Source organism: Juglans microcarpa x Juglans regia, chromosome 1S, assembly GCF_004785595.1.
Source record: "Juglans microcarpa x Juglans regia isolate MS1-56 chromosome 1S, Jm3101_v1.0, whole genome shotgun sequence".
Taxonomy (NCBI): domain Eukaryota; kingdom Viridiplantae; phylum Streptophyta; class Magnoliopsida; order Fagales; family Juglandaceae; genus Juglans; species Juglans microcarpa x Juglans regia.
In genome coordinates this window covers 21759408-21782750 of record NC_054595.1, presented here as the reverse complement: position 1 = coordinate 21782750, position 23343 = coordinate 21759408, and the positions used below count along the sequence as shown (strand labels likewise).

General features: G+C 35.4%; 2 protein-coding genes across 3 annotated transcripts; one reads left to right on the top strand and one right to left on the bottom strand.

The window, feature by feature from the left end:
* Positions 1-1604: 1604 nt before the first annotated feature.
* LOC121247650 (pre-mRNA-processing factor 19-like) lies at positions 1605-16297 on the top strand. Its single transcript, XM_041146048.1, has 18 exons — positions 1605-1771; positions 1879-1964; positions 2804-2875; positions 3030-3092; positions 5035-5121; positions 7350-7497; positions 7589-7710; positions 8222-8338; positions 10926-11021; positions 11107-11166; positions 12925-12999; positions 13436-13540; positions 13903-14019; positions 14092-14169; positions 14253-14349; positions 14570-14621; positions 15516-15586; positions 15672-16297. Exons 1-18 carry the CDS (start codon positions 1759-1761, stop codon positions 15785-15787), a joined length of 1575 nt encoding a protein of 524 aa, XP_041001982.1. The 5' UTR covers positions 1605-1758; the 3' UTR covers positions 15788-16297.
* A 429-nt stretch (positions 16298-16726) lies between these two features.
* Positions 16727-21046, bottom strand: LOC121247653 (oxidation resistance protein 1-like). 2 transcript variants are annotated; one of them, XM_041146050.1, is made up of 8 exons: positions 20662-21038; positions 19856-20286; positions 19683-19755; positions 19510-19590; positions 19216-19279; positions 17637-17724; positions 17441-17525; positions 16727-16933 (listed from the first exon to the last, which is right to left on the bottom strand). In XM_041146050.1, the coding sequence occupies exons 1-8, from the start codon at positions 20764-20766 to the stop codon at positions 16895-16897; spliced, it is 966 nt and encodes a 321-aa protein (XP_041001984.1). In that variant the 5' UTR covers positions 20767-21038; the 3' UTR covers positions 16727-16894. The 2 variants fall into 2 exon arrangements, with proteins under 2 accessions (XP_041001984.1, XP_041001985.1); XM_041146051.1 differs by lacking the exon at positions 19216-19279 and having other exon boundaries at positions 19510-19576; positions 20662-21046.
* Positions 21047-23343: the final 2297 nt, after the last annotated feature.

Below are 23343 nucleotides of genomic sequence, written 5' to 3'. Positions count from 1 at the left end.
AGTGGCCCAAGCTCAACCGGGCCAACTGGATATAAAAACTCCATTCCATTATATCTTTTAGGGTTTTTTTTATCTCCAAATAAACGCTTATTAATAGGAATTTATCTTAGAGTACATTTGATTATCGAGAAATTCACGGATGACCATAATTATTAAGATTGTGATATAATTACTTCTATCGAGATAAATTAATAGACAAATTTAGAAGGCTTGTGTCCATTATTATTTCAACACAAGTGTAAATGCGCCGGGGTTTGGCTTGACTTCAATCCAGAATATAGAATTTAGAGTGCAAGATATATAGAGTCATATACACATATAATGAACCCTGCAACATTTATAGCCGCGTGAAATGTTTGCTCAACGAAAATACATATAAAGTCTAAAAGAAAAAAGTGGATAGTAATGAATCTCGTACTAGTGTTGCCAAATAAAAGTTATAATCATTAACTTACAATGATATAAAATCCTGTGATAAGATGTAAATATCAGATATTCATATTTCAAAATTACCTAATAATCACTCTGCATCTAGCTAAATTAGTGCATGATCTCGAATTAGTATCAACACACTTACAACTGTAAAGACATGAATGTGATGTATTTATTCTTCAAAACTAACCAATGATTACGGGTTTAGTATTACTCTCTGAAAATAGGACAGATTTTTCATATGGAGGAAAATACTTTCAACTTATTAAGGCAGGAACGAATTTATAGAAACTTCGAAAATTGTGAGAAGACAATGGATGGGCTGGTAGTTTTTTTATTTAAAACATTGTTCTCATGGATGAGAGCCATTATTTGTAACATATTAAGAGGTTGCGTTTGGATAATGAGATATTTTATAAATAGTAATAAAAAATAATAATAGAATATTGAATAACAATAAATAATAGTAAAAAGTAGATAAAAAATAATAATAAAATAATAAATAATATAATGGTATTATAAGAATATCTGATTAGGTATTTTTCATGTATACTCCTTATGTACTTGAATTTTACCTACTTATATGAATAAAATACTTTAATTACTGATAATTTTTTTCAACTTATTTAAAATATTGCCACGTGTCTTTTAAGCACGGCACAAGTACATGCTTTTTCAATAAAATGAACATATGAAGTTTTTTTAACTTAGAATTTTTAACAAGAATAATAATAGGCTTATGACCTTCTACCATTCCTTTACTATTCATTTTATATTTTTTAATTTTTTTTAACTTAATAGTTAAGGAGTTGACTATTAATAAAGTTGTATATTTTTAAAATTTTTTCTTAATTATTAAGGATGTTAAAAAAATACTTAAAAAAAATAAAAATTTTAAATACACTATGAAATAATAAATAAGTGATAGGAGGATTAACAAAATATATGCTTATCATATGATAAAAAAAACACATATCATTTGTATAAATTAATTCTAAACTGATTTATGGTAAAAAAAAAAAAAAAAAAAAGAAAAGAAAATTCTAAGATGAAAATTTTTGTACAAAATAATAGTTGGAAAATGTGTTAATTTGGTCTTGGGCTAGAAATTAGAAGCGGTCCAAGTCCTAAGTTTAGCACAGCCCAATTCTGGGGTCTACATTTTTATTTTATTCGTCGGCCATCCCTAGTCTACAAAACACCCTTCCTTCCTCTCAATTCCTCTCTGGCTCTCACACTCTCTCCTAGTTTAGTGATTAGTTCCTCTCTTATCAGGCAACGGTGTTACGGTAGCTCAAAGCGAAAACCCTAGCTCTCTCCCCTACAATGAACTGCTCAAGTAACCCTCTTTCTCTCAGTTCTTCGGTCTCCTTCTGGTATTCAGTGCTATTTTGGTTATTCTTTTTCTTATATCTGTTATTTGTTCTTTCTACTATTACCGTACAGTCTCCGGTGAGGTGCCGGAACAGCCCGTGGTGTCGAAGAAATCTGGACTTCTATACGAGAAGCGGTTAATCGAGAGGCACATCTCGGTATGTTCATTTCTCTTTCCTCATCCTAGGGTTTCTGTTTGCTTCTTCGTTTCTATCTGCTTCGTCTCTCAGAAATAGTCGAGAATAAATTATAGAAGCAAATTAGATTTTCTGGATTTTGGGAACAGAAAAGCAAGACATACGAAAAAGAAGAGGAAGTTTTAATTGAGCAAACCGAACTGTTCGTACTGAGTGTTGGCTTATACTTAGCAGCTTGGGAAGGGCTTTACATCGTAATTTATAATTGTACTAGAACCTTGGTGATAAATTTCATTTACCTAATTAACTTAATTTGTCTTTTTTTTCTAATCGTTAGGTCGATTGTTTCTTATTATTTATAGCCATTTGGAGAACAGTATCTCAGTATAAGCAAGACTCAGTGCCTCATTTTTCTTTTAATTGGTATTGGAAGCAACCTGGGATTTTCTGATAATACGCTTATGATTCACAGAGCTCGTTTACGATTTCCCTAGCTCCCACTAAAATTGTCAGCCCAAAACCTGTTCATTTATATTTTCTTGATCTACCTGATGAAATGCAGAAATATTTTCTTTTTAATTCTTTTTTCTCCTTCCTTTTGCCAGGACATGTTGGAATGTATAGAACTTCCAATTTTTTTTTTTTTAAAACACCTGGAATTCATTAGTTTTATTTTTTTGTACTCAATTGTTGTTGCAAAAAATCTACTTATCAAAAAAAAAAAATTGTTGTTGCAAAAAATCTTGATTTATGCCTTCTAATTCATTTCTGAATTAATTTTCACTAATTAGTTAATCTTTCTGTCCAATTCCAGTACCATGTTTGATGAAAACCTGCTTCTTTATTTATTTATTGAATAGGATTTTGGAAAATGCCCAATTACGGGGGAACCACTTACACTGGATGACATTGTTCCAATCGCGACAGGCAAGGTATGCTTATAAAGATGGTATGTTTTCTTATTTTAACGTCATGGGAAGTTCACATGGTTGGGACTGAGAGATTGTACCAGCTAAGGTAGTTAAGACTCTTGCTGTTTATTACATTTATCATGCACTGATGCATTCTTGGTGGCTTCCCATGCAGATAGTAAAGCCCAGACCTCTACAAGCTGCTAGCATTCCTGGCATGCTCGGAATGTTCCAGAATGTATGGGCTTCAGTCTATGACCATATTTTTATCATGTCACTTCTTTAATTTTATATGCTGCAGACTCTGGTCAGTTTTTTCCATTTTTAAATACAGTGCTGTTTCATTAGATTGTGTTTCTTCGTTGTCATCAATTTATCATTGTCATAAAGTTTGCTCTGTAATTTGTTTATATGGTGAGAAGGTTTGTACATGCAAATTGACATCATATCGCTGATTCCTTTTCTCGGAACCTGATAACATTGGTCACATGTGTGATGGACTTTTTTTGATAAATAAGAAAAATTTAAATAAGACAAAAATCTGGTGTTACCCTGGTCAACAACAATTTATGTTGATTTTGTCGCAATTTTCTTTGTTTCTAACCACAGTTTTAAATTTCGTACCGTACCGGCTGGTACGGCCGAAATTTTTCGTTTCGGCCGTCCGGCCGGTACAGGTACTATATCTGTTCCGTACCGGCCAAAATACCGGCCGATATTTCGGCCTGTGTCTTTTTTTTTTTTTTTCATTTTTTCAAACTACAAACTTATTTTTTAACCCTCAATTCAGACTAGACTATTTATAATTTATATATATATGTATTTGTATATAATTTATTTATATATAGACTATTATTTTAGAATATAATTTTTATATATATTTATATATATAATTTATTTATAGATCGACTATCCCGAAACGTTATCCCGAAACGGTACCGGTACCGAAATATTTCGTTCCAGTGCCTTGACCGGTACGGTGTCCAGTACGGTATTCAAAACATTGTTTCTAACACCATCACTTCAAGCTCGCCATTACAATATTGATTGTGTGATGCCATTTCCATTGTTATTGTTGTTCTTGCAACCAACATCTCAATGTCGTTTCTAAAACATTATTTCCACAACTTTCACTATCACCATTAGTGCAGTTTTGGTTAAAGCACGCTCAAGTGCAAAGTGCCAAGGCTGAAGCTCTTCACTTACAAAAAGCGCATGTCTTGGTGCTTGTTGTGAAAGCTTAAATTGCAGGAACGTTCTCTATTGGACTTTTTTTGAAAAAAATAATGTCACTTCAAGACCTAGAAAATCAAGTAAACAGGCATTCTTAAATATTTAGTTCATATTGAAGACCATTCATTCACCATGGTGCCATATGTTGTCATATATGATGGATATGTTTTGAACCCGATATAATAGTCCAAGTTGGCTTTCTAGCTTTCTATTTGGATGGATATTTGATTGCTTATGTTAGCATGGAAGTGAATACCTACAACTCTTTTGAGTGTTTTTGGTCATGGCCTTTTTGGTAAATTTTTATTCAACCATATTCTATAATTTGATTATGGCTATCAAATGTCATCGACGTGTATATTTAGTAAAGTATAAGAGAATCATATTAAGTTTTATATTTAAATATTTTGTAATTAGTTGATTAATTGATAGTCATGTTTCATAATACTCTAATAAATTAAGTTAATATCTCCTTTTTTTGGTTATTATTCATCATTTTTAAAAATTTGTGTTTTACTTGAGTCAAGCGCAGGCTCTAGATGGCATTTACGCTTTACGTCTAACGCTTTCACCAACAACACATTAGTGTGGCCACCACTATCAACACCACCATCACTGCACTAATGACATGCCACCATCACTATCCCATAACTATATTGTGAGAAACATTTTGAATCCTAGCCCAAATTTAAGACATAAATGTTTATGGATAAGTCACGTATTAGTTTATTATATGGGATGACTTTTTTAAGTGCAGTTTTAATCTCTCTACTCACAAGTTGAAATGACGATGTTGGAAAAAAAATCCAGACAAGGATAAATATTGTGGGGATAACTTCACGTGTTTTGCACTTTGGTTATATCATATAAGGAACAATTTAAATATTAGTAATTGGTTGTCTATTGTTAGACCACAATGTATTTCTTCCTTCTCTCTGTGCATATAGGAATGGGATGGTTTGATGCTATCCAATTTTGCTTTGGAACAACAACTACATACAGCGAGGCAAGAGCTAAGTCATGCTCTATACCAGGTATCAGCAGCTGGTTATATGCTCACTATAGTTTTTATTTAATCTTTTTATTTTGGTAGAATGTTTTAATATCTTTTGAGGTATATTTTGTTTCCTTGTTCATTTTTATTTACTTTTGTCTTGAATGCTTATATACTCGTAAAAAAAAAAAAAACATTATGCAATTTTATCGTCAAAGATTTTTTTTATCAGTAAAACAAGGACGTTATTGAGGATATAAATAGGCATAGCTCAAGTACACGATATACAAGAGTGACACATTTTGATGACAAAATATCAAAATCCTTGATGATTTTGTCATCAAAGATTTTGTGAAGGCCGTAATTATAATATGTACATGATAGTATGTACATCTTACAGAGGCCTCAAATTTTTTTGTGGAACTAGAGTTCAAAACTAATCCTTGTCGCTTGCTCCTAATATCCATCTTAGATTTGATGATGTTAGTAAAATCTTCTGTGGATTTGTAATACCATGGATTGTCTATAAAAATGTGGTAAATGAGATCCCACATTGCTTGAGAGAGAAGTTTAAGCCTTTATAATGATTCCAATGGACTCCAATCATAAACTTGACTAGTCCTTTTAGAGTTTAGGCCTAAATATGGTTTGGATTTTCCTTGGGTTGTTACAAATTGTGTCATAGCCAAACCCAACCAAGAGTGTAAGATTTGAGTCGTCCCATCTATGATAGAATGGCCCAACAAAGGCATCAATGATTTTGGGGGGAAGATTCTAGTACTCCGCATTGAGTATAAGAAAGTGGTGGATGAGATCCCAAATTGCTTGATTGCGAGAAGTTAGTACCCTTTATAATGATTTCAATTGACTCCAATTGGGTCGTTATAAATGATATTAGATCAAAACCCAATTAAAGTGTGGGATTGAGCTGTGCCACTTATGATTGAATGGCCCGTCAAGGAGGGAAGATTGTAATACCTCAGATTGGGTATAAGGTTGTAAATGGGATCCCGCATTGCTTGAAAGGAAGATGTTCTTGTCTTTTATAGTGATTCCAAGGGGTTCCAATTGTAAAATTGGCAGGTCCTTTTCGGGTATGGGGCCTAGATGTGCATGGACTTTCCTTGGGTTATTACAAATGGTATCAGAGCCAAACCCAACCAGAGGTGTAAGGCTTGAGCCGTGCCACCAATGATGAAATGGCTCGACAAGGACGTTGGGGATTTAAGGAGGAAAGGTTGTAATAGGTCGGATTTAGTATAGGGAGGTGGTGAATTAGATCCCACATTGCTTGGGAGATGGAAGTTGCCATCTTTTATAATGGTTCTAATGGGCTCCTATTATATATAACCTTGATTAGTTCTTTTGTAGTATAGGCCTTGATATGGCTTGGGCCTTCCTTGGGTCTTTACAGGAGCTGGTTTTGTTATTATATTCATAGTTGTTAGCAGTTAATAGTGGCTTCAAACTGAGCCTCCTTAGTTCTCAAATGACAATCTCAAAATCTATCCCATGATTATTGACCATTGGCATATAAAAAGGTTTCTTTGGGAGGTGTAGCTGCTTTGGTGCTATGCATTTAAACTTCGACGTGAAGTTCTTATTTCTCTTCTTCTCACTGTATTTTGATAATGATCTTTGTAATATACTTTAATTGTTTCCCTTACCACCCACATTGAGTTCATTTTTTTTTTAAATTTACTTATTAAAAATATTTTGGATTTGATACTTATTAGGAAAAATCTTCCAGAGTTGGTTTATTATGAGTTTGTTTTTTACATGTGGAATTCAAACTTCATTGATCCCAAGCTACACAAACATTTTTCGCAATTGTTGCTTATTGTCATGTGAGAAATGTTTTTATTTATTTATTTTTTGTGCAAAAGGAGCTTTTGGGAGGTGTGTTTACTTTTTTCACCCATGCGTTTCATTCTTAGAATATTTGTAATTAAAAAACATTTCACTAGATGATAAGACCCAACATGCCACACTTTTTTGAGGTTATTTTGTGAGACTATTCCCTGCTAGGGAAGAGTTTGTGAAAAGAAGAAAAAAGTGGATGTGAGTTTTGGCTTCAATGCATTTGGATTAAATCTTTCCCAATCTCTCATGGTTACTTCTTAATAGTTATGGATTGACATTTCATTGCTTATGCTTCTCTTATCTTCTTTCTTTTTTCCCCCTTTGTAAATTATTGATTCAAACATGCATCTATCACTTTCATGGTTATCTAAAATTTGGTTGGTTAAATTTGTCATATATGGGCAGCATGATGCTGCTTGCCGTGTGATTGCAAGACTTAAAAAAGAAAGGGATGAAGCGAGGTCATTGCTTGCTCAGGCTGATAGGCAGATACCCATGTCAGCATCTGCGGTAGTTACAGCAAACGCTCCTGTGATGAGCAATGGTAAAAGAGGTAGGTGGTTCCTCTATGTGATTCTTGGTTGATTTTCTTTTCACATTAACTTAAAAGATAGCTAACTGGAGCTCTATCATTGCTGTTATAGCTGCTGAGGATGTGGAGTTTGGCCCTGGTGGAAAGAGAATACGACCTGGAATATCTGCCAGTATTATTGCTGAACTAACTGACTGTAATGCGGCTCTTTCACAGCAGCGCAAAAAGCGCCAGGTATTGGTTGTTTTGATGTAATATCACAGAGATTGTTTTGATTTCAGTACTAACCGATTTGTTAAAGGAATATTCTCTCTTTTACCAATCTTTCATTCGTTACACTGTATGTTTTGGTTTTGGGGGAAGGGGAAGGAAAGGAAAAGAGTTGAGGGAAAAGAATTGGAGGATAGAGACTCCCTTTTCCCCTGGGCCCACCAATTTGCTTCAAATAAGGAGGAAATGGAAGGAAGTGGAGAGGAGTTTATTTCAATGTTTTATAATTGTGGGGCTCACAACCCCTTTTTTCTCTCCATTTCCATAAAGCAATTAAACATCCAACAGGGAAATTTTCCTTTCTCTGCCCCCCTTCCATCTTACCAAACATACACCAAATAATTAGTAGTGCCCCTTTGTGCCCTTAATAAAATTGACCTATAAAAACTTGTCAATTACTAATTACCAATTACTAATTACTGTGTTCTTCTCCTCCCCCCCCCCCCCCCCCCCTTCCTATTTGGTCTCTTTTCAGATACCTCCAACAGTGGCTACCATTGATGCTCTGGAAAGGTATACTCAGATTTCTAGTCATCCGCTCCACAAAACGAGCAAACCAGGCATTGTGTCTCTTGATATCCATTTTGAAAAGGTACAGCATTCACTATGATCTAGCTTTGTTTGTGCATATGTTATTATTGCATTCGTAGTTCATTGGAGTAAGTTCTCCAACATGCACTTCCTTTTTTTTTTTTTATCAGTAAAAAGTAATTTTCATTAATATGAATGAAAATAGGCATGGCCTATGTACACAGGGAGTATACAATAGAAAACACCTAAATACATTCTTAATAAACTAAATTAGAGCTAGGAAATCATGTACACTGTTTCCATTAAGAACAATGGCTGAGAACCATAAGAGTAAAGTGTGTAGAAAAAAATTCTGAAGCTCCTCCATCTTCAAAGCAGCATAATGCACAACAGGATCATCTTCCAAGCTGCTGCTACTTGTGAACAACCTTGTAGACCCTTCCAACAAGCAAGCAAGTCAACCACCTTTGCCGGCATAACCCACGCAACATCCACCTTACTAAATATCCCATTCCACAACTCTCTCGTCACCTCACAATGCAATAGTAGATGGTCCACTGATTCTCCATTTTTTTTTGCACAAATAACACCAGTCCATCACTATGAGGCCCCTCTTTCTTAAATTATCCGTGGTTAGAATTTTTCCAAGTGCAGCAGTCCACACAAAATAGGCCACTTTGGAAGGTACGCGTGACCTCCAAATACTTTTCCACGGGAAATGTTCATTACCTTGTGATACCAGAATTTTATAGTATGTCTTGACTGAGAACTTCTTGCTGTCCTTGCCCCTCCATTGTAACCTATCATCCTGTGCCGTTAATCTTTCTAAAGAGTATATCACGCTAAAAAATTCTGAAACAATAGACAACTCCCAATCATGATAAGCACATGCACTTCCTAGGTGCTGATGCTGAGTTGTTGCTTGATTGTCTTGGAAAGTCTCAACTAATTCTTTCACTGGTCTTCTGCTTCTATTTCTTTGCATGTGTTCCCTTTTATGTTTATTTTATTGTTGTCTTACTATTGTCAACTAATTATTTTTTTCTCTCTCTTTTGATCTATAAAAATTTGTTTACCGATCAAAAAAAAAAAAAAAAAAAAAATTATGATCATGTTGCTAAAACTGCTACCAGGAAAGAAAAGGTAGAAAAAAATACTAAATATCGGAACTGAGAAGAGAGAGTATTTATCGATTGTTCATGATTTCTTAGTTTCTAATGTGCCTACGTAGATAGGACATACTTACTTTGTAATTGGCAGTTGTTGCCCATTCTTGGATTAATAATACTTATTTTACTTGTCAAAAAAAAAAAAAAAAAAGAGAGTATTTATCGATTGTTCCAAATTATTCACCTTTAAACTGGCTTAGGTGATACGGTGATAGATACTTGAGCTTGCAACATCAAATTCCTTAATTTGTTATCTGGTCATTTATTTACCCTTTCAATTCTTGTGCTTTACTGTTTCTGATGTATATAATGGGCCGGAATTTTGTATATTGCATTCTTTCATGTCCTATGTGCTAAAAAGTTATGATGACTTATAAAAAAAAAAAAACAAATGTGCTAAAAGTTATGAATCAACACAGCTAGTGGCAGAGATGGAAATGACCCTCTCCAGCTCATATTGTCACTCATGACTGTAATGCTGATCATCTTCTGAACTTCAAGGAATATGATGCTCATAATGGTTTTCTTGTGTCTCTTCAAATCCTATCTAGGTGTCTCTTTTGTATGTGCCCCTTGTACATGGGATGTGCATTTTGTTTTCATCAATAAAATCTTACTACTTATTAAAGAAAAACTTGGTTCTTTAAGCCAAAAAATTCTATGGCAGATGACTCTGACCATGTCACTTCTAACAACTACAGAAGGTTATTGCATGTTTTTTACAGTATGGTTAAGGGTATCGATTTTTATTATTGCATGTGGGGATGTGGTAACAATTACCATCATCACATGAATCCCCATTTTGCATGTGTTGTCCTCTCAAGTTAGTGGTCCAAAAACATCCCCATCGAGTAAAAAATTCCAGGGCCAGTTGATGAAAATTATGAACCCAGATTGCTTGAGCAATGGGTTGGACATGAAAATGCCCTACCCTGAATGACATTTGACCCCCTTATTTTGCCAGCTCCTTAAATGAAATTTATGTTTATATTCATGGTAAGGTAATGGTTGTAGTCCTAAAGATAACACAGTTTGGTGCAGTCTTTGTGGCCGGCGAGCTCTTTCTATCTTGTATTGTTGATGATTTATGGGACTAACACGTCATATAATACTAGTGGGGCTTAGAAGCAAATTATGATTAGTGTCATATGAAGGATCTCCTTATGGACATTTTAGCTTGGTCACTTGTTTGCCATATTGTTGTCTTATTTTTTCCTAAGATTCCAGTTGAAGAGTTTTTTTCACAATTGCATTTGTATGATTGCTGGAACTACCATGTCTGCAGTAGGTATTTGGAGCTTGGGGAGTTCCAAACTATCCTTTGGCTTCATTTGGTTCAGTTGTTTTATTTTTAAGTCCTATGCTATTTGTAATTCAACACTCCTCTGGTGCTCTAACAATGATTTGCATTCTAGATGTTGTTCATATCGACCAAGAACGGTTCTGACACTGATAAAAGCATTTCTTTCTATTTTCTAGGACATAATTGCAACTGGAGGGCTTGACACAAATGCAGTACTTTTTGATCGATCATCAGGGCAGATCTTATCTACACTCAGTGGTCATGCTAAAAAGGTTCAATTGCTTTTAAGTTTTATTCATTTGCTCGGGTTTTCTGGTCATTAAGATCTGTTGGCTGATTAGACAATGTGTTTCATAGGTTACCAGTTTAAAATTTGTTGCTCGGGGTGATTTATTCTTAACTGCCTCAGCTGACAAGGTATGCATTTAGCTTTGTGGGAATCAAGTTAGTACTGAAATTGACATTGACATGCATTTTCTTTTCCAATTTTAATTATGAATATTCTTGGATTTTTATTTTTGCTTCACCAGTGGAGTGAATTTGTAATTAAGAGGTTGCATGTCTTCTGAACAGAATACTGCATTTTGACAGTCTACTCTATGATAGATCATAAAAACGATTAAAAGGGATTGGACGAAGGGGTAAAATCCTTAAGTTTGGTATGAGCAAAAAATTGGGAGAGGGGCAGCAAAACTCTCTTGAACCCACCAGGCTGTAAAATATCATTTTGTCCTCACTTTAAACCGTTTAAATCGGAACGTGATGTCTTACCTTCATTTACTCCTTTTCACTTGTCCTTCTCTTCTGCCAAACAACATGTGGGGGAGTCGTCCCCCCCACCCCCCTGGCGCGGGGGACCAATGTCTCTCTATTTCTACTACTTTCCATCCTCTCTGCTAGATTGTGAACAAGGAAAACATCCATGGATAGCTACAGTGGTCAGACTACAAGTTAGGTATGCCTATCGGGAAAAGTTCGCATGTGATATTTGTAGGGGTTCTAATGTAACATGACGGAGCATAAACACAATTTGACTACAGAACTCCCCTCCTATATGTGCTTTGATGTTTGTGGAGAGCCTGTTCTTTTTCTTTAAATACTACCAAAAGGATATCGGTAGGTTCTGATATGGATAGCTGCAAGTGAAGGTTTAAGGTCTGCTTGCACTGTCATTATGACTTTTTTTTTAACCAGTATATTTTGAAAATTCATTTCTTTTGGTTGATTTTTGTTGTGAAAAGTGCTACGTTTGGATGTTGAGATAAGTTGAGTTAAGTTGTGAATAGTAGTATTTTGTGGGTCCCTTTGAGATGGGGTTAACTTTTTAGGTTAAAATGTATGAATTAGGTTGAGATGAGTTTACTTTTTCATGGAAAGTTGAAAAAATAGTGGGTCCCATCAATAATTGGTTTAAGATGAGTTGAGTTTGGTTCAACAACCAAACACAACCTAAGTAAGCATTATCTTGCAGCATCTGTGCTCTTTTGTTTTTCCTGATTGAATATAATCATTCCACTTACTGATTAATAAATGAATATTTTTATAAAGATCCCTTCCAAAGTTGCTTTTTTATATGGACTCTCTCTCTCGGGAAAATTTTGGCGACGGATAATTTGGGGAAGCATGGTCTTATTGTCATGGATTGGCGGGGAATCCGTGGATCATTTACTTTTGCATTGTGAGGTGGCAAGGGCTTCATGGTTGCTCTCAAGTGGATGCAGTTTGGAAGATGGTTCCTTTGTGGTGTATTGGATGGAAAGGAATGAGCGGTGTTTCAATGATAAGGAGCGTACTTTGGAGGAACTTCGGAACTTTTTTGTGCACTCTTTATTGCTTTGGTTTTCTGCTTTAGTGATTAACGGAGTTTCTGCTCGTGATTTTCTGTTGTCGTTTTCCACTTAGAATGTATTTAGGCGTTTTCTTTTATATACTTCTTGTGTACATGAGCATCACCTATTTCATTCAAATTAATAAAATTTTCTTTCTTATAAAAAAAAGATCCATTCCAGTATGTCTCACAAATTCTGTTAGGACTCTGGTGCTTCCTGCTCTGTCTTGTTGTAAAATTATGCGATGAGTGTTTAAGAATTGATTTAATAGTCTCCATGTACTTCTGTTTCTGTCACTTTGGTGTTTGTTTTCTATCCCTGAACTGTTATTTTTTATATGTTGAAGACTGTACGTTTGTGGCAAGAGTCTGACGATGGGAACCATAACTGTAGACACATCTTAAAGGATCATACTGCCGAGGTAAAAAGCTATCACTCTCTTGATCGTGTTCCGTTACCAATTTCTACATCGTGTGTTACATGCCTCCTTATACTTGGTGCTTTTACTCTTCTCTTTGGGAATCAGAAGTAGAATTTTCTCAGTCCATTCTTGATGTCTGAATTCTTCTGTTCTTTCTTAAAGTCTTGACTTGACAATCGCCCTATGCCCTAGTGCTTTGCCTAGTATTCTATCGTATTAATAACATAAATTACTTGTAAAAAAATAAGTTTTGACTTGACAATCTAGTCTATTGTATTAAATTGTCACTGGAACATGATACTCGTATATGGTCATCACAATTAATCTAAGATTTCTGAAATATGTGATATCATGACTACAACTGTGGGTTGTTAATTACTATTCTATTATTGTGCTCTTTTGTAATTCAATAGTGATATTCCTTTTATTTTCTCAGGTGCAAGCTATTACAGTCCATGCAACGAATAACTACTTTGTGACTGCTTCTCTTGATAGCACATGGTGCTTTTATGAACTTTCTTCTGGATTATGTCTCACACAGGTCCAACTCTCTCTCTCTCCCCCCCTTGAGCGTGGCCCCCTGATCTAGTAACCTCTAGAACTGTGAATACTAGGAATGATATGTATCTATAAGTTGACAGCCTGTTGCATCGACTTGATCAATGGAGTGAATATTCACGAAATCATCTATCAATTGCTTAAATGACTCTGTGTAAGTTAATGCACGAAATCATCTAGTTTTTAGGCATCAGTTAATACCTGTAAAAGAAAAAAGAAAAAAAAGAATAAAGAGTTAGTTTGAAATGCTTTCAGCAATCTCCGAAAACCTTATGACTATTTGTCATGTATCCCTTTCAACTCCATTTTTTTGGTGAGTAAATCTTATGATGTTTAGTTCTGCAGGTTGTGGATGCCTCAGATTCTAATGGCTATACTTCTGCAGCATTTCATCCTGATGGTCTAATTCTTGGAACAGGCACTTCTGAAGCTGTTGTTAAAATTTGGGATGTGAAAAGTCAGGTAGAACTCTGTGTGGCTTTCTACCTCAATTTTCTTCATTTTTTTCTGATTGTTCCTATATTTCGTTTACAGGCAAATGTTGCCAGATTTGATGGACATGTTGGGGCTGTAACTTCAATATCTTTCTCTGAAAATGGCTACTTCCTTGCGGTAACTATTTCTGCAAATGAAATATTCCAAGTGCATAGAGGGTTGGACATGTCATGTTTTAATTTCATGTTTGAAATGGACAGACTGCAGCTCATGATGGTGTTAAGCTGTGGGATCTACGAAAATTAAGGAACTTCCGGACATTCTCTCCATATGATTCAGATACCCCAACAAACTCCGGTATGTAATTCCAGTTCTAATATTTCCATGCCCAAAATAGATGGCTCTATGTAGAGATCAAGAATTGTGTTGATAAATTATTACTGTTTTATCCCTTTCTGATCCATGCCTTGTGATTGAATGGGAGATATTATAATCCTTGACTTATCCGTTCTGTTTGTTGATATAATACAATAGAAGTCTTGAAGAAATATTTATGAAGCTCTTTTTCTGCTTGCAGTGGAGTTTGACAGTAGTGGAAGTTACCTTGCAATAGCTGGATCAGATATAAGGTGGGTGTTTGAAAACTCAACCATGGGTTTAGTTAAAGATTTCATTGACTTAATTGAATAAAACTCAATCCAATTTCGTAAGTATGGAAGTCATCTATATTTTTATTGATTCTCTCTACTTTTGAAAAAGCTTGGACTATTTTGATGTTTGCTTTTGTTGTTTGTACAAAATGCCTTTGTTTAAAGGAATTGGAAGGAAAGGAGTAATGCTAATCTTCATCCTAGAGCTTATCATTTCCAGTCACACTTGTTGATGTGGTAGATTTCAAGTGGTTTCATATATCAACCACTTAATATATGCCACATAACTTGTGTGACTGGGGATGAAAAAATTCAGGACGAAGGAGAGCATTTCTCGAAGGAAAATCATGGGATGCCAGGAGTTCCTGCTGCCCCATTTATTCTCTCCTCCCTCATTCATGGCCTTTTAATGACACTTCCACCATTATTCATCTTTGGTGGGAAGAGAGTATTAAGGTCACTAACACCGTGTAGAAGGTTGAACCAGTTCTCCTTATATTACAGCTTCACATTGTAAGGATAGTTACTTATCAAAAAAAGAAAGGGAAAAAATATGCATTGGTGGATTGTTGGGCCCATGTTACAGCATTTTCTCAAATTCATGCCAACTTAGCTAACAGTTAGGAAGTTCATGTGATAAATGACGTCCATATCTGCCCGAGTTTTAAGATTGTTGCTATCTTGTTTACAGCATTTTCACAAATTCATGCCAACCCTTCAAGCACAGTTTTTTTTTTTTCTTTTTCAAGCATTTGAACTACAGACTAAGAGCTAAACCCAAGCCATCTTTTGGAGCTAAATGTTCTTTTGCTTTTGGAGTTGGTATAATTTTTGCAGTCATGGAAACTAATTTGGGGATTGTGACTTCTGCAGAATTTACCAAGTTGCAAATGTTAAGTCGGAATGGAATTGTATCAAAACTTTTCCTGATTTATCTGGCACAGGTTATTGAATTTTGTCCAAGTTGTATTATTAGTGGCTTTTACTTTGCTAATCCTTGGTGATAAATATACTCAGCTCTGATTACAGGTAAAGCAACTTGTGCAAAATTTGGGCCAGATGCGAAATATATGGCAGTAGGATCGATGGATAGAAACCTCCGCATTTTCGGCCTGCCCGGTGAGGATGGTCCATTAGAGTCTTAAGGCACTTTCAAGTAGTCGTAAGTGGGAAGTGGAAGTCTTGGTATTTCTTGAGGTTGCTGTTACTTCTACGTGTAATTTATTGGCTGAGGAAATGGGTGGTAGAATTCTTCAATTATATGGTGTAGAACCTATTGCCACGTTCCTCTCCGTTGAGCAAAGAGTACACCCTTGAGCATTCTGCGTCAATCTTGCGAGATGTGGTCTCAACTGAGCTCTTGAGACACTCATATTTGTCGGCCCTTCATTAATTGTCATCATCACTTTCTAAAGTTGGTTCCCCATCTCATGTATCATTTCCTTCTTTCTTTCTTTTTTTTCTCCAATTTTTTTGTAATCAGATTTTGCCGCTTTGGAATAGCTTTTTGGCTAACGTTAGCATTCTATCTTTTGTATGTTCGATTGTGGGTGGCGGACAAGACAGTATATTCAGAACTGTTCTGGGTTCTTACTTTTTTTGGTTGTAATTTGGTACAGACTAGAATGAGCAATTAGGGACAGCTTGTTGATCAATTATTGAATGTGTGCAATGCATGGCAGTCATTATTTACAACGTGGGATGACAATTTCGAAGTTGAGTGAATGCTTTAGAGTGGGCACGTAATTTATTAGAGAAGCATTTTCTGCAACTGCATTCTATCCGATTCCGGTGATCAAGAGAACATTTTGAACGTGTTCCAAAGAACATTGTTTGAGCCTCAACGACCTGCCGGTTCGAACTCGCAACATTTATAATACTGATAGCTCTGCAAAATTTTTCCACACGGAAAAGATGATTCATTCGGACGTTAATCAAACATCCAACTAATATTACAAGACTGCAACTAGAAAGCGATTTTAACCCCGTTTAAATTGAGAAGTGATATCAATTTATAATTTTTTAAATTTTCATAAAAAATAAAAAATAATTTAATTTTTTTAAATCTCAAAACAATAATGATATTAAAAAATAATATTCTAACAATAATTTATTCAACGTTAATTTTATCATTCTATACTTCAACAAATGGACAATCCCTCATCTCATATATATATCATTATTGCATCAGCAAGGAGCCGACCAAATTTGAGGTAAATGGATTAAGAATATTATTGAGAGAGAGCCTTGTGCTAGGTCAGGTAACGCGTTGCATGTGTAAAACCCCATAGCTGCACATAGACAAGACTTCCATTAATATCAAGGGACATAATTAAAACGAAGCGTGAAGTTAAATTTGCAGATGCGAAATGAAGGCTTGTAAAATAGAAGAAACAATCAAAAGAGCAAAAACTTAGCTATGTAATTTCTATTTCTTTCGTTAAATAAAATTCTACATGGTTTGAAAACTTATGTATATTCGTCTTACTAATTTTAGCAAAACTTATGCTGATGTACTGGGCTCCACTTCATTTGACACAATCTTAAATGAACACCCTAAGAACGGCTATTATTTTACCTATACTTCTGATATCACCAAAAATGTTACTGATTATCGGGTTTGACGGATCCTAGTTAATTTTCTATTCAGCTCACATCAGCCACAACCAGATGCCAGGATGGTGAGTTTGACAAGATAAGTGAGTATGAAGCAGGTTGAAATGGACAGTAGCAGCAAATACTTTTAACTTTCTTAAGATACAGTATACAAGACAAGGTGATTAAAAATCAGGCATTACCTCAACATTCTTTAACTCAAACTCTTCGTTATGAGCCAAGCACAAATTCCCAAATGTTTGGCACGGTCCACTGGTTCCGCTTAACCTTTTCAGATAAAAGTAGTTCACAAGCGTGAGAAGAGACTCTTGAGTATTTGTTCTCATCCATTAGACAAGACGTGAAATTCATAAAAGAACATTAAAATAAGCAACTTACAGATCTCCATCCAAGCACAGGGCGAAGTTGCCACCACCACCAAATGCTAGCAAGTCATCCATACATAAGTGGTAATATCGATTGGCTCCTATATACAAAAAGTCTGGCATCAAAATCAGCATAAAAAAGGGGCAACAAAGGATTCTCACGCATTGCTACATTTTTTTTTCTTTGATTGGAAGGTGTACTATATAGTCCTTTCAAGACTCTGATTATTTTTCCCACCCTGATGAATTTCTCATCACATCAATATGATAAAGAGCTTCAATACAGGCACCTGTTAAAGGAACAACCCTTAGATGTAAGCTTTTTTTGGAAGTTGCTAATTTTTTTAAGAAATTTTTTACAGATGACTTATTTATGGGGTTTCTGTGGAAATGGTGGGATCAATAAAATATGTTTGGATTGAAGAAGGTTTCAAGACCTGATTTTATTGAAATTGGAAAGCACCACCCATTAAACATTTATTTGGAGAGAACTTCTACATTTTTTTAGTTTTGTGAGAGCTGGTTTGGTTTTTGTTTATTATGGAAATCGAGGTATGATGTTTGATGAATATTTTCTTTTAGATTATTTTGGTGTAAAGATGTTTGGATTGAGAGTGAGAATTTTCAAAAACTTCTTGTTACCAATTAACGTAGCAGCTGAAGATTGCCATCGAAAGCCAAGTTCAAATGAAGGTCTTGGGAAGGATGCTTTCCACCCTCTTGTGCTGGGTCAACTAGGCCCATCTCCACCAGAGCCCGTTTGATAGGTCGGCAGCCCACTCCAGAAGAAAGGCCAAGCAGGGCACGGGGTATGTGCACAGGAGAAGAGGGAGGCAACCATTTCACCTGCGCGAACCGCTACTCACGCAACCAGACAAAGGACACACCACGCCACACTGGTCAGAAGGGACAACAGACAATGTCTGGAGCCTACCACCCACCTGTCCCTAAGGCTACGATGGTGGGTGCACCATTCCCACTCCTGCCACAAAGGACAGACGTGAGAGTAAGACAAAGTCCCGCACGATACGACATGACAACGACTGGCATGGCAGGCGAACACCTTGCCATTAGTGTAGCGCTCGATACGTTCACTGCACAATGTACAGAAGGTACTCGGGACCACCCCACCAAGGTATATAAACCCATCCCCAAGCTTAAGTAAGGGGGACTGACTCTCTCGAATACTTTCTACAAGGGCAATTCTCACAAGAAGCTTAATCTAACTTAGGCATTCGAGGTGTCCCTCACCACCTCGAGCCCTCACCTTAGTAGATCTTGCAGGCCAGCGAGTGGAATCAACGAGTTGCCCAGGATACAAAACACGACATCAATAGGTCTAAATTGACCACATATTGAATTGGGTTTACTGTGTTCCCATTATCAAACATTGAGGTGTCCAAACAAGCAGCCAAATAATAGTTGGCTCTACAACCTACTCAAACGTGAGTCGCTGCTATGCCCTCATTTCTTTTCTTGACCATAAAAAAAAAAAAAAAAAAGAAAAGAAAAAAACTCTTCATCTGAACTAGATTGCCACATCTTCCCACAAAGAGCAAGCATTACACATATGACTAAATCAAGGTCCTTACCTGTTGGTCTAAATAATCTTGGTTCACCATATATGGTCGTAAATACAAATGTTTGGTTTGTTCCCTATCACCAAAAACAGAAAGAAGTACACAATCATCCTTCAAATATTGAAAGGGGATAAAGTAGAGAGCCAAAGTGCCAAACCCCGATGAGTGAAATGGAGATAGAATATTGAAAGGGGGAAAAATATAGAGCCAAAGTGCCCAACCCAGATGAAATAAGGAGATACCCATTCATCAAGAAGAAATCTATGAAAGATTAATATCAACAAAGGTGAAAGCATGTTAACTTACTTGATATTTTCTCTTCGCTGTAGGCTTCAAGGGGCAATCTAGCAGCCCACCAAACACAGCACCTTGCCTGTCACCAACAATCTAAATGAAACGAGTGAGTACCGTGAAGACTGGTGGATCTCAAATTAGTATCACCACTTACAGGATCTCATTGGAAACAGATATCAACATACCAGCAAACACGGACCAGAAAGATCAGCACTCTTGCGAATTAGTGTACGCAGTGATATACCGTGTTTCAACGTACTGCCCTTCATTTGAAATATTCAATATTGAATCAAGACACAACTACAAGAACAAAAATTGCATTTAGTGTAGAGTATATAAGGTTTTCAGCAAGACTGACCTGTACAACAACATCCATTGGCACCCTTTCACAATATTAGGCAAGGAAGACAGCAAGAATTCATACAAATCTGTGGAAATAAAAACAGATTCATCCATGAGATACGGAAAAGTCTTCTGCGGGCTGTGTCGGTTAGTAGCCTCTTCAAACACTTCAGACCCACTAGTGCTCCTGCCAGAAGCCGGGTCTTCATCCTCATCTTGAGTAATTGTTGTTACCTTCTTGTCACATACTGGACTACTTTTCGCACAGTCTTCCAAGGATTCATCTAGAGCAACAGAGTTTGCAGTTCTATATAGAGCAGGGTGTTCTTGAATTGATTTGAGATCATGTTGATGCTTGTTTGATATGTATCGATCAAATCCAGCTGAAGGGTTAATGTAGGAAAAATATGAAGAAAAGGTTTTCTCGCCTTCAGAATAAGGCCTGGCCTACATACATAAAAACTTCACATCATCATGAATTGAGAATTTGCACGTACAATTCAAATAGAAATATGAGAGAAAACCAGCCACATCCACTAGGAATATTAGAAAACGAAGTTAGCTATGTAATTAGTATTCCAATAGTGTTTTCTGAACAAAAACTCCCAATAACAAAAATTGCCCACCTTTTTTTGCAGTGACCTTGATAATTAAAAAAAATTGCCGTTCCACATAAGACCCAATCACTCAATTGCAAGTCCCCAGAATTCAATGTCAACTGAAGGAACTAAAATTCTCTAAGACACCCAGATCTAAGTTTTACGGGGAACCAGAACCACAATCAACCTCAACTTTTTATGTACCACATAAAATCGATATTACCTGAGGTGGGGGGGACGGGGACGGGGACGGGGACGAGGAGTGGGACGAGTCGGCGAAGAAGCGGGTGAACCTGTCCGTCACTTTCTCTTTAAACGTGTACATCATGAGTTTTTTTTTTTTACCTTTGAGGAGGAGAGAGGGGGAATCTCTCACGTGCTCTTATATGGGTGTTAACGTCTCTGCTTTTATCCCGCTTCGTGAAGAGGGAAAGTTTGAGAAAGCAAGAGGAATCCAAAAGGGAAGGGAAGACTTGAGAGTCGGTGGGGAGAGGGACGAGTGATGGGAATGGCAGAAAGTAATGAAACCAACGAAGTTTGATTGGGAATTTCTTATCTAGGACTTCGGGGAGTTATATGTTTATACGAGTCCTTATGTTCGACGTATGACTCGTCGCCTCTTTCATTGTGGGCTGTTGCATTTGTCGGAGCATTGTCCACAGTATACTGCTAGGATAGTGCTAGGGGTAGGACCGTAAATGAATCAGCCTTTTTTATAGTGGTTTGGTATTCATTCAATAAAATTCGAATCGAACTTGTTTTGTAAAAAATAAAATCCATTCATAAAAATAGATACTCGCTCGATTAATAAATGATACATATCTGATAAAACTTGATTCAACTCGATTAAAACTCATTCATATATTGATAAATATATACATACACCTATATATATATACGTATATATATATATATCAATTAATAATATAAACATAGTATTTTTATAATTAAATATATAATATGTAACTTAATTATTTATGTCTATATATTGAATATACTTTATAGCTATATTTTATAACTTGTATAATAACTAATCGATAAGATTTAATAATTTCATATATTAGTATGTGAGAACCATATAGAAGGTATATATATATTATCATATTATGTGTATGTATTAATAATTTTTGTAAGCATATAATATATTGTTATTATGGATAAATATCAACTAATTAGATATTAACTATTTATAAATTTTTATAATCTTATATATCAATAGAAGTTCTACTTGTGAGTTGTACAAATTTAAAATTAGATTTTTTATTTTTTATCTATCTAATTTATTAATTATTAAATCTTATTTAAAAAATAAAAAAAATTAAAAATTCGAGCCGAGCTCGAGCTCAAGTTGGGAATTTAATTTATGATCTCAAACAGAGAATTAATAAAAATCTCGAGCTCGAACTCGAACTCAAGTTTGAGTATTTTGAATCAAACCGAGCTCGACAAGTCAAAGATCGACTCGATTCGGCTCGATTACAACGCTAGCTAAATCGATATCTTATTTTGTTTTTTAATAATTAAAGAATTGACTATTAATAAATTTGTATATTTTTCTAAAAAAATATGAAAGAAAAAGAACAAAATACAATTATATTAATGGTAAGTTTGAGTGAGCAAACTGGCTGAATACAGCATCAATTACATTTTACCATTTTTTTAATATTAAACAAAAAAAAAAAAAAAAAAAAAAGAAGACAGAATGCTGCATTGAGATGCATCAGTTTGATCAGTATTTTCCTATAATTCCTATTTGATTCGCTTTCCTCTTCCGTTCAAAATATTCTACCAATAATATACATCCATTTCTTTCTATAATTATTTATTTAATCATATTTTAAATTGAGATATTTTTATAAAACGATCATATTTATCATTTAAAATAAAATTATATAAATAATTATGAAAAATATTGTATGTGTATCATTTTCCTTCATTTACTCGTTCAAATCAATTACTTGCATTTTTTTCGATTCTAAATACACTATTTTTTTTATAAATATTCTAAAAACATTTATTTTAAATAATTAGAGAAATATCATTATTCTACAAAATTTCATTTCACCGAAAACAAAATTATAAGATGGTTGCAAAAAACGTTGTACTTTTATCATTTTTTAAAAAAAAGTCGTATTTTGTTTCTTTTCCAATTTATCTGTAGTGTTTTTAAGCCCTTGCCGTAAACTCATCACTGCTTTACGATCAATTAGTATTTTCCTCAAAACTGAGGATTATCTAAATAAATAGGCTTGATTTCTATAATTCTAAGCACACACAGTTATAGGAAAGGGGTCTGATTAGTAGTTATTAGTGAGTTGGGTGGGGTTTTCAGGCCAGAAAAATTGTGATTAGTTTTGAGGAAAATACTAATTGATCTTAAAAGTTAGATAACTACATTTGTGTGTTTCCCCGTAAAAGTTAGAAAGAGAAGCATCTCATTCTCTCTAGAAAAAACTATTCATCATTTTCGAGTGTTTTTGTCGAAGAAGAGGGTGGAGCCTTGGCTCCCATCCTCCTCTCCGTTTATTTTCTAGTACCGTTATTTGTATATATATTTTTGTGGTAGTATTGTTTTATCTTTCTTTTCCACCGTTCGGTTTTGGTAAGATCTACCGCACTTTGGCAACCGACCATTGACACGTGCCCTACCACGCAACTCCCCAGCTGCCAATCTACCGGGACGAAGCGAAACCTTTGCGTGTGATGCTCACATGCCGGTTTGCTTCGAGCATTGCCTTCACACGCTGCTGTGCCATGATGCATCCACCGGCTACATGCGCCACACCAATAGATTCTCCACCTCAAGATCTTTCAAATCTGTCCCACTTCATCTCACAACCAACGACGTCTGGTCTCCATGTGCCACCATAGGTGTGTGTGAAAAAATTTGATCTGCCGTAGTCCA

Coding starts and splice junctions, on each gene's coding strand:
- LOC121247650 (XM_041146048.1), top strand. Junction 11,167..12,924: donor TAACTGCCTCAGCTGACAAG/GTATGCATTTAG, acceptor TATATGTTGAAG/ACTGTACGTTTGTGGCAAGA. Junction 14,622..15,515: donor ATAGCTGGATCAGATATAAG/GTGGGTGTTTGA, acceptor TGACTTCTGCAG/AATTTACCAAGTTGCAAATG.
- LOC121247653 (XM_041146050.1), bottom strand. CDS start 20,766: ATGATGTACACGTTTAAAGAGAAAGTGACGGACAGGTTCACCCGCTTC. Junction 19,280..19,509: donor CAGCGAAGAGAAAATATCAA/GTAAGTTAACAT, acceptor TTTTGGTGATAG/GGAACAAACCAAACATTTGT. Junction 17,725..19,215: donor AAGATTATTTAGACCAACAG/GTAAGGACCTTG, acceptor TTTTGTATATAG/GAGCCAATCGATATTACCAC.